This window comes from Andrena cerasifolii, chromosome 13, assembly GCF_050908995.1.
Source record: "Andrena cerasifolii isolate SP2316 chromosome 13, iyAndCera1_principal, whole genome shotgun sequence".
Taxonomy (NCBI): Eukaryota; Metazoa; Arthropoda; class Insecta; order Hymenoptera; family Andrenidae; genus Andrena; species Andrena cerasifolii.
Genome location: NC_135130.1, coordinates 5,973,378 through 5,990,405, shown reverse-complemented (window position 1 = coordinate 5,990,405; position 17,028 = coordinate 5,973,378). Strand labels below are relative to the sequence as shown.

The 17,028-nt window shown below is 42.2% G+C and overlaps 2 protein-coding genes across 2 annotated transcripts; one reads left to right on the top strand and one right to left on the bottom strand.

Annotated features, from left to right (window-relative positions):
• The first annotated feature begins 104 nt into the window (after positions 1-104).
• On the top strand, positions 105-3,613 carry Cmtr1 (Cap methyltransferase 1). The gene is made up of 3 exons (XM_076824944.1): positions 105-474; positions 598-2,839; positions 2,920-3,613. The coding sequence occupies exons 1-3, from the start codon at positions 465-467 to the stop codon at positions 3,410-3,412; spliced, it is 2,745 nt and encodes a 914-aa protein (XP_076681059.1). The 5' UTR covers positions 105-464; the 3' UTR covers positions 3,413-3,613.
• Positions 3,530-5,794, bottom strand: LOC143375631 (nudC domain-containing protein 1). The gene is made up of 4 exons (XM_076824945.1): positions 5,407-5,794; positions 4,370-5,342; positions 3,935-4,299; positions 3,530-3,865 (listed from the first exon to the last, which is right to left on the bottom strand). The coding sequence occupies exons 1-4, from the start codon at positions 5,519-5,521 to the stop codon at positions 3,666-3,668; spliced, it is 1,653 nt and encodes a 550-aa protein (XP_076681060.1). The 5' UTR covers positions 5,522-5,794; the 3' UTR covers positions 3,530-3,665.
• Positions 5,795-17,028: the final 11,234 nt, after the last annotated feature.

Sequence of the window (17,028 nt, the reverse complement as noted above, 5' to 3'; positions counted from 1 at the left end):
GTTACGTTGTAGGAGATTTAAAAGTCAAGCTTAAACCGCGAAAACATAACAAATGAAAAAGTAACTAGCGTAACCTTCCGTTCGGTTGGCGCCACTATTCCCATGTTTATCCGCGCATTACCCGTTAAGTGTGCGTTCCTGGTCAAGTGCGCTCTCCTTTCGTTAATTTCGACTATATATGTCGGGATTCAGACGATTTCCCGCAGATTGTGACCACTGTTACAATATCTCCATCGAGTGATCTGTAAACGGCTGCTATGTAATCTAGTTACATCGTTGTGGTAGAGCAATGGGCATAACCTATAACAATAATGTAATTTTCAAGTGTTTACATCAGAAGTAGAAGGTATCGCAATATTAAGTCGAAGGGATACAATTCTTTTGTTTACACATATTGGAACAGTTCCAAGTTGATAGGTTGCGAATTTGTCGAGTGAAAAAGTTGCGGGGAACCTCGAGGAAACATGAGAAGCAGTAAGTAACGATTCAGCGTTATCAATTCAGATAAGCCACTGTATCTTTGTAAATACATTAAAAATTGTTGCTCCGAGCGATCGTAGATAGATAGGGGCGCTTCACTGTAAATTCGCCCTTTAGATTCTGACGATAGCGACTGCGACGAACGGAGCGTGGGCAACCAAAGTGACGACCATGGGACGGAGGAGAAAGAAGCATACCCGACCTTCTTCCCGGAGGAGTCCAGCGAGAAAGGACACGGTAAGAAAAGGAACCACGCAGCTACGGTAGACGAGAGCTCGGACTTAAACGACAGTGACTGTAACGAGGACTACTACGAGAATTTCGAGGAGCGAGTAGATATGCAGTTCAGATCGCACAGTATGTACCAGGATCTGTCGTACGAGCAAGACTCAGCTGACGAGTCTACCAGCCAAAATGTACAGAACGAGCATGTAAATAATAAAGGGCTGAAGGCTATTGACGAGGGGGAGGAGTCGAAGACGAGGGCCGCGTTTGACGAGCCTTGCCACTACAGCAAGCGACGGAAAATTGACACTGAGGGTAAGACTGACGAAGGTACTGCCGATCAGCAGCCGCAAGAGCAGAAAACGGTTCTCGATGGGAAAGGCGCGGCTCAGAGGATAATGAGAATGATGGGATACAAAGAGGGTCATGGTCTTGGGAAGAATAAACAAGGTCGCGTGGAACTGGTAGAAGCGTCTAAGCAACACGGACGCAGAGGTCTCGGTCATCACGTTCCTGGGCTGGAAGCCTTGGGGCTTAAATGGACTTCTACGGACGAGGAGATAAAAGTTGTGGAGGAGCTGGAATGGATAAGCAGTCCGGCTACTTTGCCGACTATAGAAGAGATAAAAGGTTGGTTAGAGCAAGGTCCCAAAAAGAAAAGTATAGACGATGAGACTCTGTTCTGCGACAAAGATGTAGTTCTAAATGTTGTTAATTCAAAATCAGTATTCGATAAGTTGGACAATGTTGAGGTGCGTCGCGCTAGAGCGCGCTGCAATCCTTACGAAACTATTCGCGGCGCGATATTTTTAAATCGCGCCGCTGTTAAGATGGCGAACATAGATAAGGCGTGCAAATTTATGTTCACCAATCCGGAGGGCCTGGATAGGCACGATCTGCTCTACTTCGCGGATGTGTGCGCTGGCCCGGGCGGCTTCAGCGAGTATGTTCTTTGGAGGAAGAAATGGCACGCCAATGGATTTGGCTTCACCCTGAAGAATGAGAACGACTTCAAGCTAGATAATTTTTACGCGGGCTCCCCCGAAACTTTTCACCCGTATTATGGGCCGAAAGACAACGGCGACGCTTTTGATCGTAGTAATCAACAAGGTTTCAAAGAACTCATAATGAAGCATACCCGCGGTAAAGGAGTACACTTCATGATGTCCGATGGAGGATTTCTAGTAGATAAAGACAAAAATTTGCAGGAGATCTTCTTCAAGCAGTTGTATCTCTGTCAATGTTTAATAGCGCTGATGATTGTGCGCGTGAAAGGTCATTTCGTCACGAAGCTGTTCGACCTTTTCACTCCGTTCAGTGCCGGTCTAGTTTATTTAATGTACCGGTGCTTTGAAGAGGTCTGTATCTTCAAACCGAACTCCTCTAGGCCAGCAAATTCAGAGCGTTACTTGATATGTAAGAAGAAACGGCCAGGCACGAAACGTATCGAGGAACATCTCGACTATGTTAACGGTCTGCTCGGGAAGAACGACGACAATAACGACGTTGTGCAATTAGTGGCGTTCAAAGAATTAGAAAGGGAGGAGCAATTCTTGCAGTACTTACGAGAATCTAATAAAAATTTAGGCAGGAAGCAGATAATAGGGCTTCGCAAAATTGCCGCGTTCTGCGAGGACAGCACGCTCACTGAACCGAAGCAGGCTGACATGCGGAAAGGCTGCTGCGAATATTGGAATATTCCCACGGACACTAGGATAAAACCGAGACAAATGAAGCCTCAAGAGAAATTGAAGACCCTGCTCAATGGCTCGGTGACGTTTCTGAACAGCGAACCAAAGAAGTTGACCACAGATAACATTGGGAGCACGATATTGAAAGAGCCGTACGATTGGTTTTGTATACCCTGCGGCAGCGGACCTTCCAGCGAAGCAAATAGAAATGCCACATTCTATATGAGCATGGGAAGAACCAAAGTGTATCGTTATGGAAAACGTGAGTGGGTGCCTGTGGGCGACATCAATATAGAATTGCCACCGGACACCCTCGTGTACGCTGAGCTTGTGTACGAAATACGAAAGGAATTCAGACTCCAGTCGAAGGTACTCGCATTGCATATTTTAGACGCTCTCGTTCTGGGCGGAGAAGACATTAGTCAGAAATACGTGGGAGAGAGGTAACGGGATTTACTGATAAATAAATTAAAATTTTCTATGTACTAACACAGTCATTTAAATAATATAAAATGTTTTGCAGGCACAGGTTAATACAAAAGTTTTGCCAAGCTTTGTGGAAACCGGATGGGGGCTCTCACGCTCGCATACGTGCAAAAGAATTGTTTCCTGTAGGGCCAAATATAGGCGAAAAATTGTACGTAAAGCAGCACATATTAAAAAATAATCTGCCAGCTCTGGGATACGAATTTTCATTAACGCCTTTGGATTGCAACGATTCCGACGACGACAAACCGTACATCATTCCGAATAGCATACTCTTTCTAAAAAGTACTGCTTGCTCCTGGAATCGTTATTTCAGTAACACATACAACTTGACGTACGTTTTTAACTCTGCGAACGGGGACAAGTCATTTGACATGGACAGACCTGCCGCAGCCGAGGCAGGTTTCATCGAATCGTTTGAAAATCGCGTAATATGGTATTGGCCTAACGACGAGACACTTCCGATGGAGAAAGTTGTAGAGCTGGTTAAAGGGAAATATACCAAACACGAAGTGTCTCTAGAGTATTAAGATTACGATGAAAAAGGCAGGTGTGAAACCGGTGATTAATGGCTTCTGCTTACGATGATCGATTCTGTGTAACTATAAAATACATCGAAGGATCTCGAAGTAAAGTATGAAGCGAACGAATTTACAAATGTATATATTTGTAAATACATACGGTACTGTATCTAAAAAGTTGATACATTTCTAATAAAAAGATAGACCATATTCTTACAGAGTTTTTATGCATGCGCATCATGATAAATGAGTACAATTCACTTTAGAAAGAAATGTGTAAACGGCATAATTTATTTTTAGTAAGTACAATTAGATATTTATTTGTAGCGGCCGCTCCCATAACGGGGCAGGTTTCGGTACCCAAATCAACGATCCATTGTTTCCCAACCCGATCAGTTAATTCGGGTCTTTTGTAAAGAAATATGTATCTCGTGTGCTCCAGTATAGCTACGTACGAACCGTCTGGAAGTACGACAGATTAAGATGCTGCATATGTAATAAAATACGTTCAGATATTAATGTGATACTTGCCGACTGGTGAAACACAGAACTTCTTATTACTTTTGCTAGCTTCGACGTAACCGAAACCAGGAAAAGTATAACAATGCTCCATATCCCACTTAGTATCGTCCGCTTGACCAGTAATCCACAAGCAACCATCGTTGTCGTGTCTCAGGCAAATCGCCTGCCCGGATTTCGTTTTGTACGTAAATAGCACGTGATTACTGGCTCCGAGCATCGCCAAATGCGTGTTCTCTTGCGGAGCAAGATGAATTCTTTGCAGAAGATTATCCTTCCCTTCGAGATCGCATTCCTCGAGCTGCTCGGCGTTGAAACCCAAACAAGGCTGCCCTTCTAATTTACCGTCTACCCGGTTCGTACACAAATGCGCCAGCCTAAAGTTAAAAAAACGAGATATAGGAGAAAGAGCATCAGAATTCATTCGGTTATTTCTCCGCAACGTACTTAGAATGGATTTCGGCTGCTAGTGCCTCATTAGCCAAGCATTCGCCACCTGTATCGCCTTTAATTAACTCGCTCCACATCAAGCCACTCTCGAATTTCGATAGTTCAAGCTTAAACGTATCCTGCTCGTATTTCCACGTGGTTAACTCCTCGTCCAATCTGTTTTGGCATTGACCTTGTATCAGCACCTTACCATTCATCGTTACCGACAGCTCCAGCGCCGTTACATGAACGTTAACGTTTCTCTCGTGCTCTTTCTCTACGTTAATCCAAACGGTCAATGAATCTTCATCTTGGGACCAGCAATATCTCGGAATATTTATTTCCGTTTTCTCCGAGTCGCTTTTATTATCAACAGGCTCTTGCGCCTTTGGACACTCGAATCCGATATAGTCCTGACAAATGGAATGCAAATGCTTCCCGTCGTCTTCTATGTATACATATTCGATGGCGCCATTTACTTTTAAAGCCTCTTTTCCAATTAGCTCAAAAGACTCGCTGGTCTCTCCTGCGTTTCTCCAAGCGTACGTCAGTAGCAACAGTCTTGTGAATTTCTTTTCGCCTGTACTGCTGATGTTACACAGCGCGATTGCAACGGTAGATGTTGCGCTTATATACTGTACGTCTAATATGACTCCAGGTTCCGTGTCACTCAGCGTGAATGCTTTAACGCATTCCTGAGCATCTGTTATCAGTAATTTTACGCAATCTCCTCCGTCAGAACTTGCGACGATGTTATTGCTAGTAAATCCAATCGACGGGTTATACAAATTCTGTACATTTGCGTTAGAGTTGTGTATCGTATGCACCAGGTCTAAGGCACCGTTCTCTCTCAGCCGCCAAATCGACCAACTTTCGTCTACGAACCAACACGACGTGTCGTATGGATTTTTGAACAAATGATTATGAAAAGCGAATAAACGAGTTTCTAATAAGGAGTCTCGGTTCGACGTCAACTCTAACCTAAAAACATCTGGAAATTTTTTATTGAGAGGTTAGTCTTTGCTAATAGATGATTATTATTAAACAGGACTCACCAGCTTTTAAGTCTTTCTCGGAGGCTATTCGAATTTCATCGGTAGAAAATTGATATTTCTCGAATTTCGAGTTTATCAGGTTTCTATCAGGGCGCAATTCAACAATTTTCGTCATTTTTCGCTATTCCACTTTTATTCGTAAAACATTATTCGGATAACAGGGGAAACAGTAATAAAAGGACTTTATTATTCAACAATAAAATTCATAACCTCAACGCATAGATTATTCGGGCTATGTTACATACTATATTAAAAATAAACTTCACGCTACAATTTCTTTTTCTTTGTTAACGGGACTAAAATATTAAATTTCTTGGTTTGAAAATGTAGCGAGTAATTTGAATGCACAGAGAAACATAAACATCATGGACATAGAAACATAGGGACGGAGGAATGGGGAATAGTTGCGATTTTAGGCAAGGGGAGCAGGGATCGGCGGGCTTAAACTACATTGATGGAGGGGGTAACCAGGGGGACCAAGCCGTCTTTGTTTGGCTGAAGTTTTCCCGTTTAGTTAGCACCGTATTGGTAGGAGGCGCTAGGTACATCACACACACATACCTACGTGTATCAGTGAGCACGACACCAACCTTTCGACGTTGGTGAAATGTTACCATGACGACCGTCGTCATTTAGAAATGTTTGGCGCAGACACGAGGAAGTGTCCTCACTTTCCCTGGTTTACCCTTTCTAAGGCCGTCTGACCATGGATTGTCGCGTCAGTGACGCGTATGCAGCAGATAGAAGGATATACAAAGCAATTGAATATATTTTCTTTTCCTAAGAAAAGAAGAAATATTCAATTTCAATGTTTATCCTTCTATCTGCTGCATACGTGTCGCTGGCGCGACGATCCGTGGACAGGTTTTAAAGTAAACGGTACATTACACGTATACACATACACATACGTCCCGATTCACACCAATTCACACATTCACAGTTTAGTACGCACCTCATTGGTAGGAGGCGCTACAAACTCTGCTTCAACTTTCGTAAGAGGGAAGCTTGGCCCCCCTGGTGCCACCTCTGAAGTAACAACTTCGTGAAAGAACTGTGACTTGTGTTGCGCACTGTATGTTTAAAAACGGTAACTCTGAGAACCATATTCCACCGATTCATACAGGTCGGTAAAGTTAATAGACATGAAAAATAACTGCCCCTGCTAAGAAAAATGAAAACACTGCAAATGAAGAATTGCATACTAAATTACTTTTCAATTACTAAATAAACGAAATCGATCCAAATACGATCGCATTCTTTATCCTTATCACCGACCCACGGTAAAAAGTATCTCTTACCTCGCCATAATTGGTTTCAACACAGACGAGGTACAGCATAGACCTATCACCTTATAGATGTTCGTGTCGCCACCCAAACTGTATTACCGACCCATAATTTGAGGTCTGAATGTAGTGGCATCTGCTCATGAACAGCGTTCAACTCAGCAACTACTCTGACATGTGTTGAAAGGCTGAAAGGTGTTTGCGTACTTGTATACGTGTGACTCGTTTAGAGAGAGAGTTTGGCACAGGTAGGCTTTTGCTACGCTATGCTTTGGCTCGGTTTGTCAACGACTCACGCCGATTTTTTTCCGAAAATCCATTTCAGGGATCAAGACACTATGAAGCACAAAAATGGTATTTCTTCAAAGCCCATGCAAGCTATAAGTTGCAAGATGACATTGTTTATTAGTACTTTGCGTGTAGTAGAACCTTTTCACGTATCGTACGCCGAAAAGTATTAAAAATTCACGCTGTTACTGACATTCCCGCAAGATTCTAATGCACTTTTGAAGTAATAATAATTGGATATTACTGGCTACGAGTATTAGTTTATGGCCAACACTAAAATTTACAGTAAAATCTAATTCTTAAAAGACTCGCAGAAGGTTGCATGATGCACGAGTGTCGTGGTGTGCATGGATGCAACTGCAAGTCGAGTTACTTTTGAAACCCGCATTGGGAAATAAAATTTTGTCTAGCGCTGAGAAATTCATCGGTTCAGTGAAGTGTGTGCACGTCATAGTTCATATTGTCTCGTGATTTCTCAATTCGCGCATAAATTTCATCGATTACTGGACCATGTGGGAGGCCTTTTAACAGGATTCCATTTAGATATACCCGTTACCTAGAAGACTTTTTCAGAAACTGAAGGACGTTTAAAAACAGGAAGTGCTTCTGTAATCGTGTGCAATGCGATTGTAGAGTCAGTGCCTGTGCCTGCCAAAAAGTGTTTCATAGAGTACCGTGGTTCTATCCTATACTTCGTCGATCTTAGTAACTAAGGGGGAGAAACAAGTATGTCACTCATATTTCTCCAAATATTCCTGCAACTATTCATTTACACCAAGTTCCACTAAAATGTATTTATTCATTATAAATAATACTAGATGATATGTATAAGCATTAACATTAATGTATCGAACAATTAAACATTGAGAATAAAAGAGAATTCATTCGGCGTAGAAAATCATTTGCAAATTCAAGATCAAATGTTACTAATTGCTTGATATCTCAAGTTCTATCGATCAAAGTTAATAATAATTTCTACTGGGCGGTTAGGGTAAATGTTGTTAACATTATTTGTCATAGCAATAGCCAATGGAACGTATATTTTAGCAGAAAATCCATTTTTGCCGAAGAATTCGTTGGATTTCGCAATTGTAATTAACCGTCGACCTTGTTTTGATCGGGAGACATCGTTCCTCGAAGTCTAGATAAGGAGCTCACAGAGCTTCATGTACTCAGTCGTCGTCGGTCTTCCGGGCCTGGAGGACCTCCGGGGACCCTGCAGTTGCCGAGCTACCTGGACCTACTGGACTTCCTGGACTTCCTGGACTTCCTGGACTTGCTGAGGACCTGGTCAGGGTTTCAACTCGGGTCCATCCCCCTCCCCCCGATGCAGCCGAGCCACCTGGAGAGGCGGATTCAGGAGCCTTTCTTGGAGGGGGCGAAATATGTAAAAGTACATAAGTACATTTTTTAACCCTCTTTCACAAGATTTAAAATTTGCTTGTAACTTATGTTTTAATATCTCAATCTGATACTGTAACCTAAATAATTAAATTCACATTAATTATAATTCTGTATAAATAATTAAATTCACATTAATTATAATTCTGTATAAATAATTAAATTCACATTAATTATTTATACAGAATTATACACAATGTCATAATATTTTCTATTTTATTACTCTTGGGGGGGGGGGGGCGATCTGCAGAGATAGCAGTGCAACTTTTCAACTCGTTCAATCTTTCTACATGCTACCGAATAAAACGATTATATATATATATGTATTAAATTCTAGATAAAAGTTTTAGTATCGCGTTTTAAACATTCTAAACAATTTTTCTTTAATTTCACAATCATTCGAGATGCTTAATGTTTTGCATGCAAGTTACGCTTCTCAAGTTTAAATATTTCATATGAGTTTTATGAATCTTCTCTTATTAATAGTTATTACATTCGAGTCATTAGATTTTCTGAATAAAACATAAATAGGCAGTCTCTCTACGGGCCTCGAAACGCTGCGACCACCTCGTAGTGAGACCTGGTAATTGGTGAGAACAGAGCCGATGCGATTGCTGCGATTGTCAAATATCCTAAATAAGTAGATAGATACAAGAATTTCTTTAAATAGTAATACTTTGATATAATGTAAAAATAAATGTAACTCGAAATGTTTGAATAAATCATTCCTTCCCTTCCTTCCACATGTATAAATATATAAAATAAAGTAATGTGGAATTCTCAAGATATGTGAAATAATGGAGTTCAATAACGACGTTCACCAAAGTCGGAGGACGGATCGGACGGATGAACATTTAAAATGCCATGGTATACCTATCTTAATGTATTATTTCCATCGAATACTGGAATATGTGGGAGGTCGATCGTCCAGATTCTACTGCAATACACTAAAAATAAGTATCTGGAAGACTTTTTTGAAAACACTGTACTCGAGTCCGATCACATCTCCTCAACTTTGAAAGACATATATGTATACATAGAAAGAGCAGGGTGCATGGCTGCAGCTGCGAAAAGTACATATTTCGCAATGGACATTGCGATATAGAATTATTTCCGGCCTTTGTGAAATTTCAACTTCCATGGGAAACAGTTGAGGTCGACAGCAACCTCTACCAATGTGACAACATTCACGAAAGGTGTAAGCTGACAGTTCGACTTCAACCGCGGCAGCGATCGGATCAGTGAATGTACCTGCATATTATTTCGTGATTTCTCGATTCGTGCATCAATTTCATCGATTACTGGACTATGTATGAGGCCGTTTAACAAGATTCTGCTGCATTACACTCAATACCAAGATGCCTTTATGGAAACATTTTACGCGAGCCCGAACACTACTTCCCACTGCTGAGAGATGTTTAGAAATGTGATGTGCTTTTGTGACCGCGTGCAATGCGATTTTAGAGTCAGTACATATTTCGCGATAAAGTATTTCATAGAGCACTGTGTGGACGCGAGTGCAGAGTCAATGTTTTGCGCATACAGAACTATTTAAGTGAAAGCACCGGTGCTCTAAGTGATTTTTCATCGTGGAATTACTGTGTCTACATAAAATTATTTCTGGCCTTGACGAATTTCCAGTTAGCTGGGAGTCGGTCGAGCGCCATAACACCGCCAACAACCCCTACGTCACAACATTGCCAAGCGGTGTCACCTCTGTCAGTTCGACTTTACTCGCGACGGTGATCGCATCAGTGAGTGCGTGTACATATTATTTCGTGATTTCTCGATTCCTGCATAAATTTCATCGATAACTGGACTATGTGGGAGATCGTTCAACGAGATTCCACTACATTACACTCAGTACCTAGAGGACTATTTTGGAAACGCTTTACTCGAGTCCGAACACATCTTTCCACTGTTGAGATATGTTTAAAAACATGAACTGCTTTTGTAATCGTGTGCAATGCGATTGTAGAATCAGTGCTTATTTCGCGATAAAGTATTTCACAGTGCACAGTGGCCCTGCGTGTTAGTAATGTGAACGCGAACGTAAAGTCAGTGTTTTAACGCATCTAGAATTAATTCAGAGCACCAGTGCTCCTATTGCTTTTTCATCGCGAAAGTAATGTGACATATTTGGAAGTGTGACACATTCTATGGGGTACTGACCCTGCAACTGCTGGACATTCGCCTGCAGATCGAATAGCTACTGCTAAAAGGGGATGCTTGTCAGTGAGACTATTTTCAACGAACGGTGAGTGATACTTTTTCATTCTTTGAATTTTTTTGTATGCTATCGAACATAATGATTACTGTAGCGAGCATAGTGACCACGAATACGTACTTAGTACTCGCGAATAGTAAAATTTAATGCGTGTACTTCCAAATGTTTAATACACGTAGAAAAATACAATGAATAAATTTTAAATTCGCGATAGGAGTTTTAATATCGCGTTTCAAACATTCTAAACTTCTTTTCTTTAATTTCACAATCATTCCGGATGCTTAATGTATCGAATACGAGTTACATTTCTGAAGTTGAACTCTTTCGTGCGAGTTCTTTCAAATCTTCTCTCTTAACAGTAATTACATTCGAGTCATTAGATTCTCTTAATAAACAATGACAGTAATTTTTGGTACTACTTGGTTATTATGCTCGCTAGTTTTGCTTGCCCGTTGCATGTGCTAAATATTAAGACACACTGGTAGTAATATTACGAGAAATCAAAAATTGCCACTCTTACCACCTGATATCTCGACCTCAAATGGTCCCTTTATAAAATAACAGTATAATAATAAATGACTGCCGCCAAAGTGGCTGCTATATGAACTTAAATTTCTTTCTCCCTTGCATAAAAATAACTTTAAGCCACTAAACCTACAAATTTTATACATCGCGGAAGAACTTGCACGTGTGCTTAGTTTTAACTAGCCATAGTCCTAGAGTCCATTAAGTTTTAATTTAAGAACTTTAGTCGTAAGAATTTTTCCAAATTTTCAAAAATGCATTGGTCGAATATGGACCAGAAATATTTCGTAGAAATGGGTCACTTTCGTAGGTACCTCCGCGTTGGTGTGCCTGGACTTGGTAACGTTTCCCAATGCATTGCGTCTTGCAAAACGTTGTCAAGCTGAAGCCTACGATCTAGTTTAAGGGTCCAGATCAAGCCAAACTTACATTCGGTGAGTTTGGTTCGGTCTGGACATCTATTCAGAAATGCACTTGCGTACTTCGAGCGATAAGCTTTTGTTCTGCCTCGTTCTTTTTAAATATAAGAGTGCCAAACACACCCTTCTAGAAATACAATTCGCCTTCGATCACTGATTTCTATTTCGCGCATGGTGTTCTCGCCCTTCATAGGCCGGCTGTGCTGGGTACAACTTATTACGGCTTTACACAGAGGACCATTGTTAGACGAAGATGTGCGACAGTTCTCGTTCTCGGTCACGCTCGCCATGGCTGTGTAAAGTCGTGATATGGAGCATGCCATGTAGAAACGAAATTTCGGTGGATCGAGGGTGAATGTTCGCGTCGCGCCGCGCCTTTCGGTCCTTTAGTCGTTTAGTCTCTTTTGTAATCTCAATCGGGAGATTCTTAGCTTTCGCATATCCCTCGAAAGTTACGCAAGTGCATATTTGCAATAGATTATGCCACTAGGGCTCATTGTAAAGAGTGCGATAGGCTAGATTTAAGGGTAGAGGTACGCTTGCTTGTTGAGAGTGACGCCTTTTACCTTTGCTTTTGCTTACAATTAGCTTCACCGTGCACCGTGTCGTTTCGCATTTAGTATACTTTTACAGACTTGTCATAGTGTATTTTCTATTTCCTACTTTCAATTCTCTTTTCTTTTTTTCCGGTAATATAATTCGCTCTCGGGAGAGATCTTGAATTAGCACAAGATGCTCGGGCACGATACACTCGCCTGTGCAAATTGTCGGCTTTGTGATGGGAGCGCGTATTGCAGCTGCATGTGATTTAATTGTGAGGCGGGCTGCTGTGAGTCTGACCCCTCAGGCGCGGCCCCTAGTGGGGAACTCCCGTTAATGGGGGGCTGGATGAATGGTGGTCGCGTATTAGCGTTTTGTCTGTGCAACTGCAATGCGTGAGTGTATCGAGCAGCTCGAGATCTCTCACGACGGCGAATCCGTGTCCGTTTTTCAATTCTTTTTCTATCTCTGCAATGAGATACTTAGCGTCTATTTGTCACTTGAAACCAGTGCAAGTGTGCCTCTAAAATATGCGAAAGAAATTGTAATGGCATATGTGTATGCGCGCATGCTAACCCTTTGGACTTTAAAGTAAAGTCTTTGGAAATAATTTTAGTAGCTTTTACCTTATACCGCAATCACAGTCCAAAGGGTTAGTATAACGAAGTATAGTGTATATGTGTGCTGCGAAACTTAGAAAATTTAGCCAGGCAAGTCCAGTTTTAAGCGCATCATCGAAACATTCGCCGAGGGATTCGCCGAGGTTTTCTCTGGTGAATTCTTTAATAAAGAATTCACTAAGAGATTCGTTGCTAGTTTCAGGGAAGAATTAGATCTGGGTTAGGGTTTACTAACACTTTAGAGTAGAATTGGAATTTTTCTGGCATTCCATGCCATTAGCGCCTGATGAGGCTGCTTCTATTTCCTTTTACAATTCGGAATTATCATGCGCCTAAACAGGCTGCTGTATTTTTTAATTAACATTAAAAAGGATGAGACCTGATGATGGTACATTAGAATTAAAAAGCATTAGGCGCCCAAAAAGGCTACTCCTTCCATACATTAAGATTGAAAAACCTTAAACGCCCGAAGAGGCCACTCCTTTTTTCTATCAGACAGAATCAGAATTCATTGAGCGCCCAATGTGGCTGCTGGAAATTTTTCTCAAAGTCTGAATTGCGTGACACCTTGCAATTTAAAGGAAATTTTTTCGAACTTGTTTAAATACAAATTGTCTGTTTCAGTTATAGTGTTTGTGATCGCCCGTAATGCGATCGTAGAGTCAGTGTTTTTGCGCAAGTAAAGCTAGTCGAGAGCACCGGTGCTCTAATAACTTTTTCACCGCGAAAGTAGAGTCATGCACGAGTCCAACTGCAGCTGCAACGTTGAGAGCTAAGCTGGGGCTGAGTTGAAGGGTGCTCGTCTGAGAGCTGCTGGTCAGAGGGATGCTGGTCAGATGGGTGATGATCAGAGGGGAGCTGGTCTCAGGGATGCTGGTCAGAGGGTTACGAGTTTGCAGAGATGCAGTACCGATGATGACAGCGAACGGTGAGTCATTTTATCATTCTTTGAATGGGGGTGCATGTAGTACAGCTACTTAGCTCTTTCGATTCTGGCCGTTCCAACACAAATGCACGACATGCAGAGGCCCTTTTCACATGGTCGGTATTCGTTTGGGCAACTCTTATGCAATATTTCGCGAATATGGTCTAGGGCGTCTAGGCAGTAGCCTTATGGCGTGGTCCTTTTCTAAACCATATTCACGAAATATCGTAGAAATGTTCCCGAAACTAATGCCAATTATATAAGATGCGCCACTAAACGTTATGCATGTGTGTTCGAAAGAGCAGCATCGATTGAGCTGACCATACAAGGTACTCGTAGATAGTGACATGCATGTGTCTGTCTCAAAATAAAAAATAAAATAAATCAATACAATTGTTGCTCGCGATTCTTACAATTTTATATCGATTAATAATAATTCGTAAAATAATCGGATCGATCGAGTCAAGTAGAGTCACCGCGAAATTTTTTGAAATGGGTCTCAATGAAACTAGTCTTCCTAACAATCTTGCATTCTAGCAAGATCTTTTATGGTCGCCGGTAATGCGATCGTAGAGTCCACGCTTTTTTCGCGTCCATATATTTTCAAGAGCGCCGCGGCTCTTGTGTAGAGTTCTATTACCGCGAATTTACAGTCAAATTTTTGCGGATCTATGATTTATACAGAGCACGGGAGCTCGTGTTGATTTTTCGTCGCGAAAGTAAAGTCAACCTTTTGCGTATCGGAAATTTGTCCAGAGCACCGGTGCTCTAATTGCTTTTTCATCGCGAAAGTAAAGTAAAATTTTCGATTAGCTTCAATTTTCAGCTGCTTGGTATTCTAGGTCCTAGAAAGGACCTAGCTTGTGGGCCCTAGAGAGGGCCCAGAACAGGGGCCCTAGAGAGGGCCTTCGGCATAGGCCCTAGAGAGGGTCCTAGTCATGGGCCCTAGAGAGGGCCTTCGGCATAGGCCCTAGAGAGGGTCCTAGTCATGGGCCCTAGAGAGGGCCTAGCTCGTGGGCCCTAGAGAGGGCCTAGAATTATGCTAGCTTGGTAGCTAGCTAAGATGTACTTGCATGAATGTCGTAGAATGTAGAATACGAGTACCTTGTATAAGTGGGTCGTAATCTTTGTGCGTGCATTTTGGAAGGAAAAGCATCATACCTAAGGCACGCAATGCATTTGGTAGGATAAGTTTCCAACATAATGCATGCAAAAAGACCTTACCCAACAAAAACACATTCAGAAACTAAGGAATGTGAAATAGATGAAATGTGAAATAGATGAAATGTGCGCGTTTAATAAACAGGAGCGCTAAAAGTTGCTGTTTAAATATAAATTGTCGGTTTGAGTTATAGTGTTTGTGATCGCCCGTAATGCGATCGTAGAGTCAGTGTTTTTGCGCAAGTAAAGCTAGTCGAGAGCACCGGTGCTCTAATAACTTTTTCACCGCGAAAGTAGAGTCATGCACGAGTCCAACTGCAGCTGCAACGTTGAGAGCTAAGCTGGGGCTGAGTTGAAGGGTGCTCGTCTGAGAGCTGCTGGTCAGAGGGATGCTGGTCAGATGGGTGATGATCAGAGGGGAGCTGGTCTCAGGGATGCTGGTCAGAGGGTTACGAGTTTGCAGAGATGCAGTACCGATGATGACAGCGAACGGTGAGTCATTTTATAATTCTTTGAATGGGGGTGCATGTAGTACAGCTACTTAGCTCTTTCGATTCTGGCCGTTCCAACACAAATGCACGACATGCAGAGGCCCTTTTCACATGGTCGGTATTCGTTTGGGCAACTCTTATGCAATATTTCGCGAATATGGTCTAGGGCGTCTAGGCAGTAGCCTTATGGCGTGGTCCTTTTCTAAACCATATTCACGAAATATCGTAGAAATGTTCCCGAAACTAATGCCAATTATATAAGATGCGCCACTAAACGTTATGCATGTGTGTTCGAAAGAGCAGCATCGATTGAGCTGACCATACAAGGTACTCGTAGATAGTGACATGCATGTGTCTGTCTCAAAATAAAAAATAAAATAAATCAATACAATTGTTGCTTGCGATTCTTACAATTTTATATCGATTAATAATAATTCGTAAAATAATCGGATCGATCGAGTCAAGTAGAGTCACCGCGAAATTTTTTGAAATGGGTCTCAATGAAACTAGTCTTCCTAACAATCTTGCATTCTAGCAAGATCTTTTATGGTCGCCGGTAATGCGATCGTAGAGTCCACGCTTTTTTCGCGTCCATATATTTTCAAGAGCGCCGCGGCTCTTGTGTAGAGTTCTATTACCGCGAATTTACAGTCAAATTTTTGCGGATCTATGATTTATACAGAGCACGGGAGCTCGTGTTGATTTTTCGTCGCGAAAGTAAAGTCAACCTTTTGCGTATCGGAAATTTGTCCAGAGCACCGGTGCTCTAATTGCTTTTTCATCGCGAAAGTAAAGTAAAATTTTCGATTAGCTTCAATTTTCAGCTGCTTGGTATTCTAGGTCCTAGAAAGGACCTAGCTTGTGGGCCCTAGAGAGGGCCCAGAACAGGGGCCCTAGAGAGGGCCTTCGGCATAGGCCCTAGAGAGGGTCCTAGTCATGGGCCCTAGAGAGGGCCTAGCTCGTGGGCCCTAGAGAGGGTCCTAATCATGGGCCCTAGAGAGGGTCCTAGTCATGGGCCCTAGAGAGGGCCTTCGGCATAGGCCCTAGAGAGGGTCCTAGTCATGGGCCCTAGAGAGGGCCTTCGGCATAGGCCCTAGAGAGGGTCCTAGTCATGGGCCCTAGAGAGGGCCTAGCTCGTGGGCCCTAGAGAGGGCCTAGAATTATGCTAGCTTGGTAGCTAGCTAAGATGTACTTGCATGAATGTCGTAGAATGTAGAATACGAGTACCTTGTATAAGTGGGTCGTAATCTTTGTGCGTGCATTTTGGAAGGAAAAGCATCATACCTAAGGCACGCAATGCATTTGGTAGGATAAGTTTCCAACATAATGCATGCAAAAAGACCTTACCCAACAAAAACACATTCAGAAACTAAGGAATGTGAAATAGATGAAATGTGAAATAGATGAAATGTGCGCGTTTAATAAACAGGAGCGCTAAAAGTTGCTGTTTAAATATAAATTGTCGGTTTGAGTTATAGTGTTTGTGATCGCCCGTAATGCGATCGTAGAGTCAGTGTTTTTGCGCAAGTAAAGCTAGTCGAGAGCACCGGTGCTCTAATAACTTTTTCACCGCGAAAGTAGAGTCATGCACGAGTCCAACTGCAGCTGCAACGTTGAGAGCTAAGCTGGGGCTGAGTTGAAGGGTGCTCGTCTGAGAGCTGCTGGTCAGAGGGATGCTGGTCAGATGGGTGATGATCAGAGGGGAGCTGGTCTCAGGGATGCTGGTCAGAGGGTTACGAGTT

Bases quoted from the DNA above. Each gene is read 5' to 3' on its own strand.
- LOC143375631 (XM_076824945.1), bottom strand. From the start codon at position 5,521: ATGACGAAAATTGTTGAATTGCGCCCTGATAGAAACCTGATAAACTCG. The intron at 5,343-5,406 runs GTGAGTCCTGTT...AAAAATTTCCAG, and splicing joins CGAGAAAGACTTAAAAGCTG to ATGTTTTTAGGTTAGAGTTG. The intron at 3,866-3,934 runs GCAAGTATCACA...TCGTACTTCCAG, and splicing joins GTTCTGTGTTTCACCAGTCG to ACGGTTCGTACGTAGCTATA.
- Cmtr1 (XM_076824944.1), top strand. The intron at 2,840-2,919 runs GTAACGGGATTT...AATGTTTTGCAG, and splicing joins CAGAAATACGTGGGAGAGAG to GCACAGGTTAATACAAAAGT.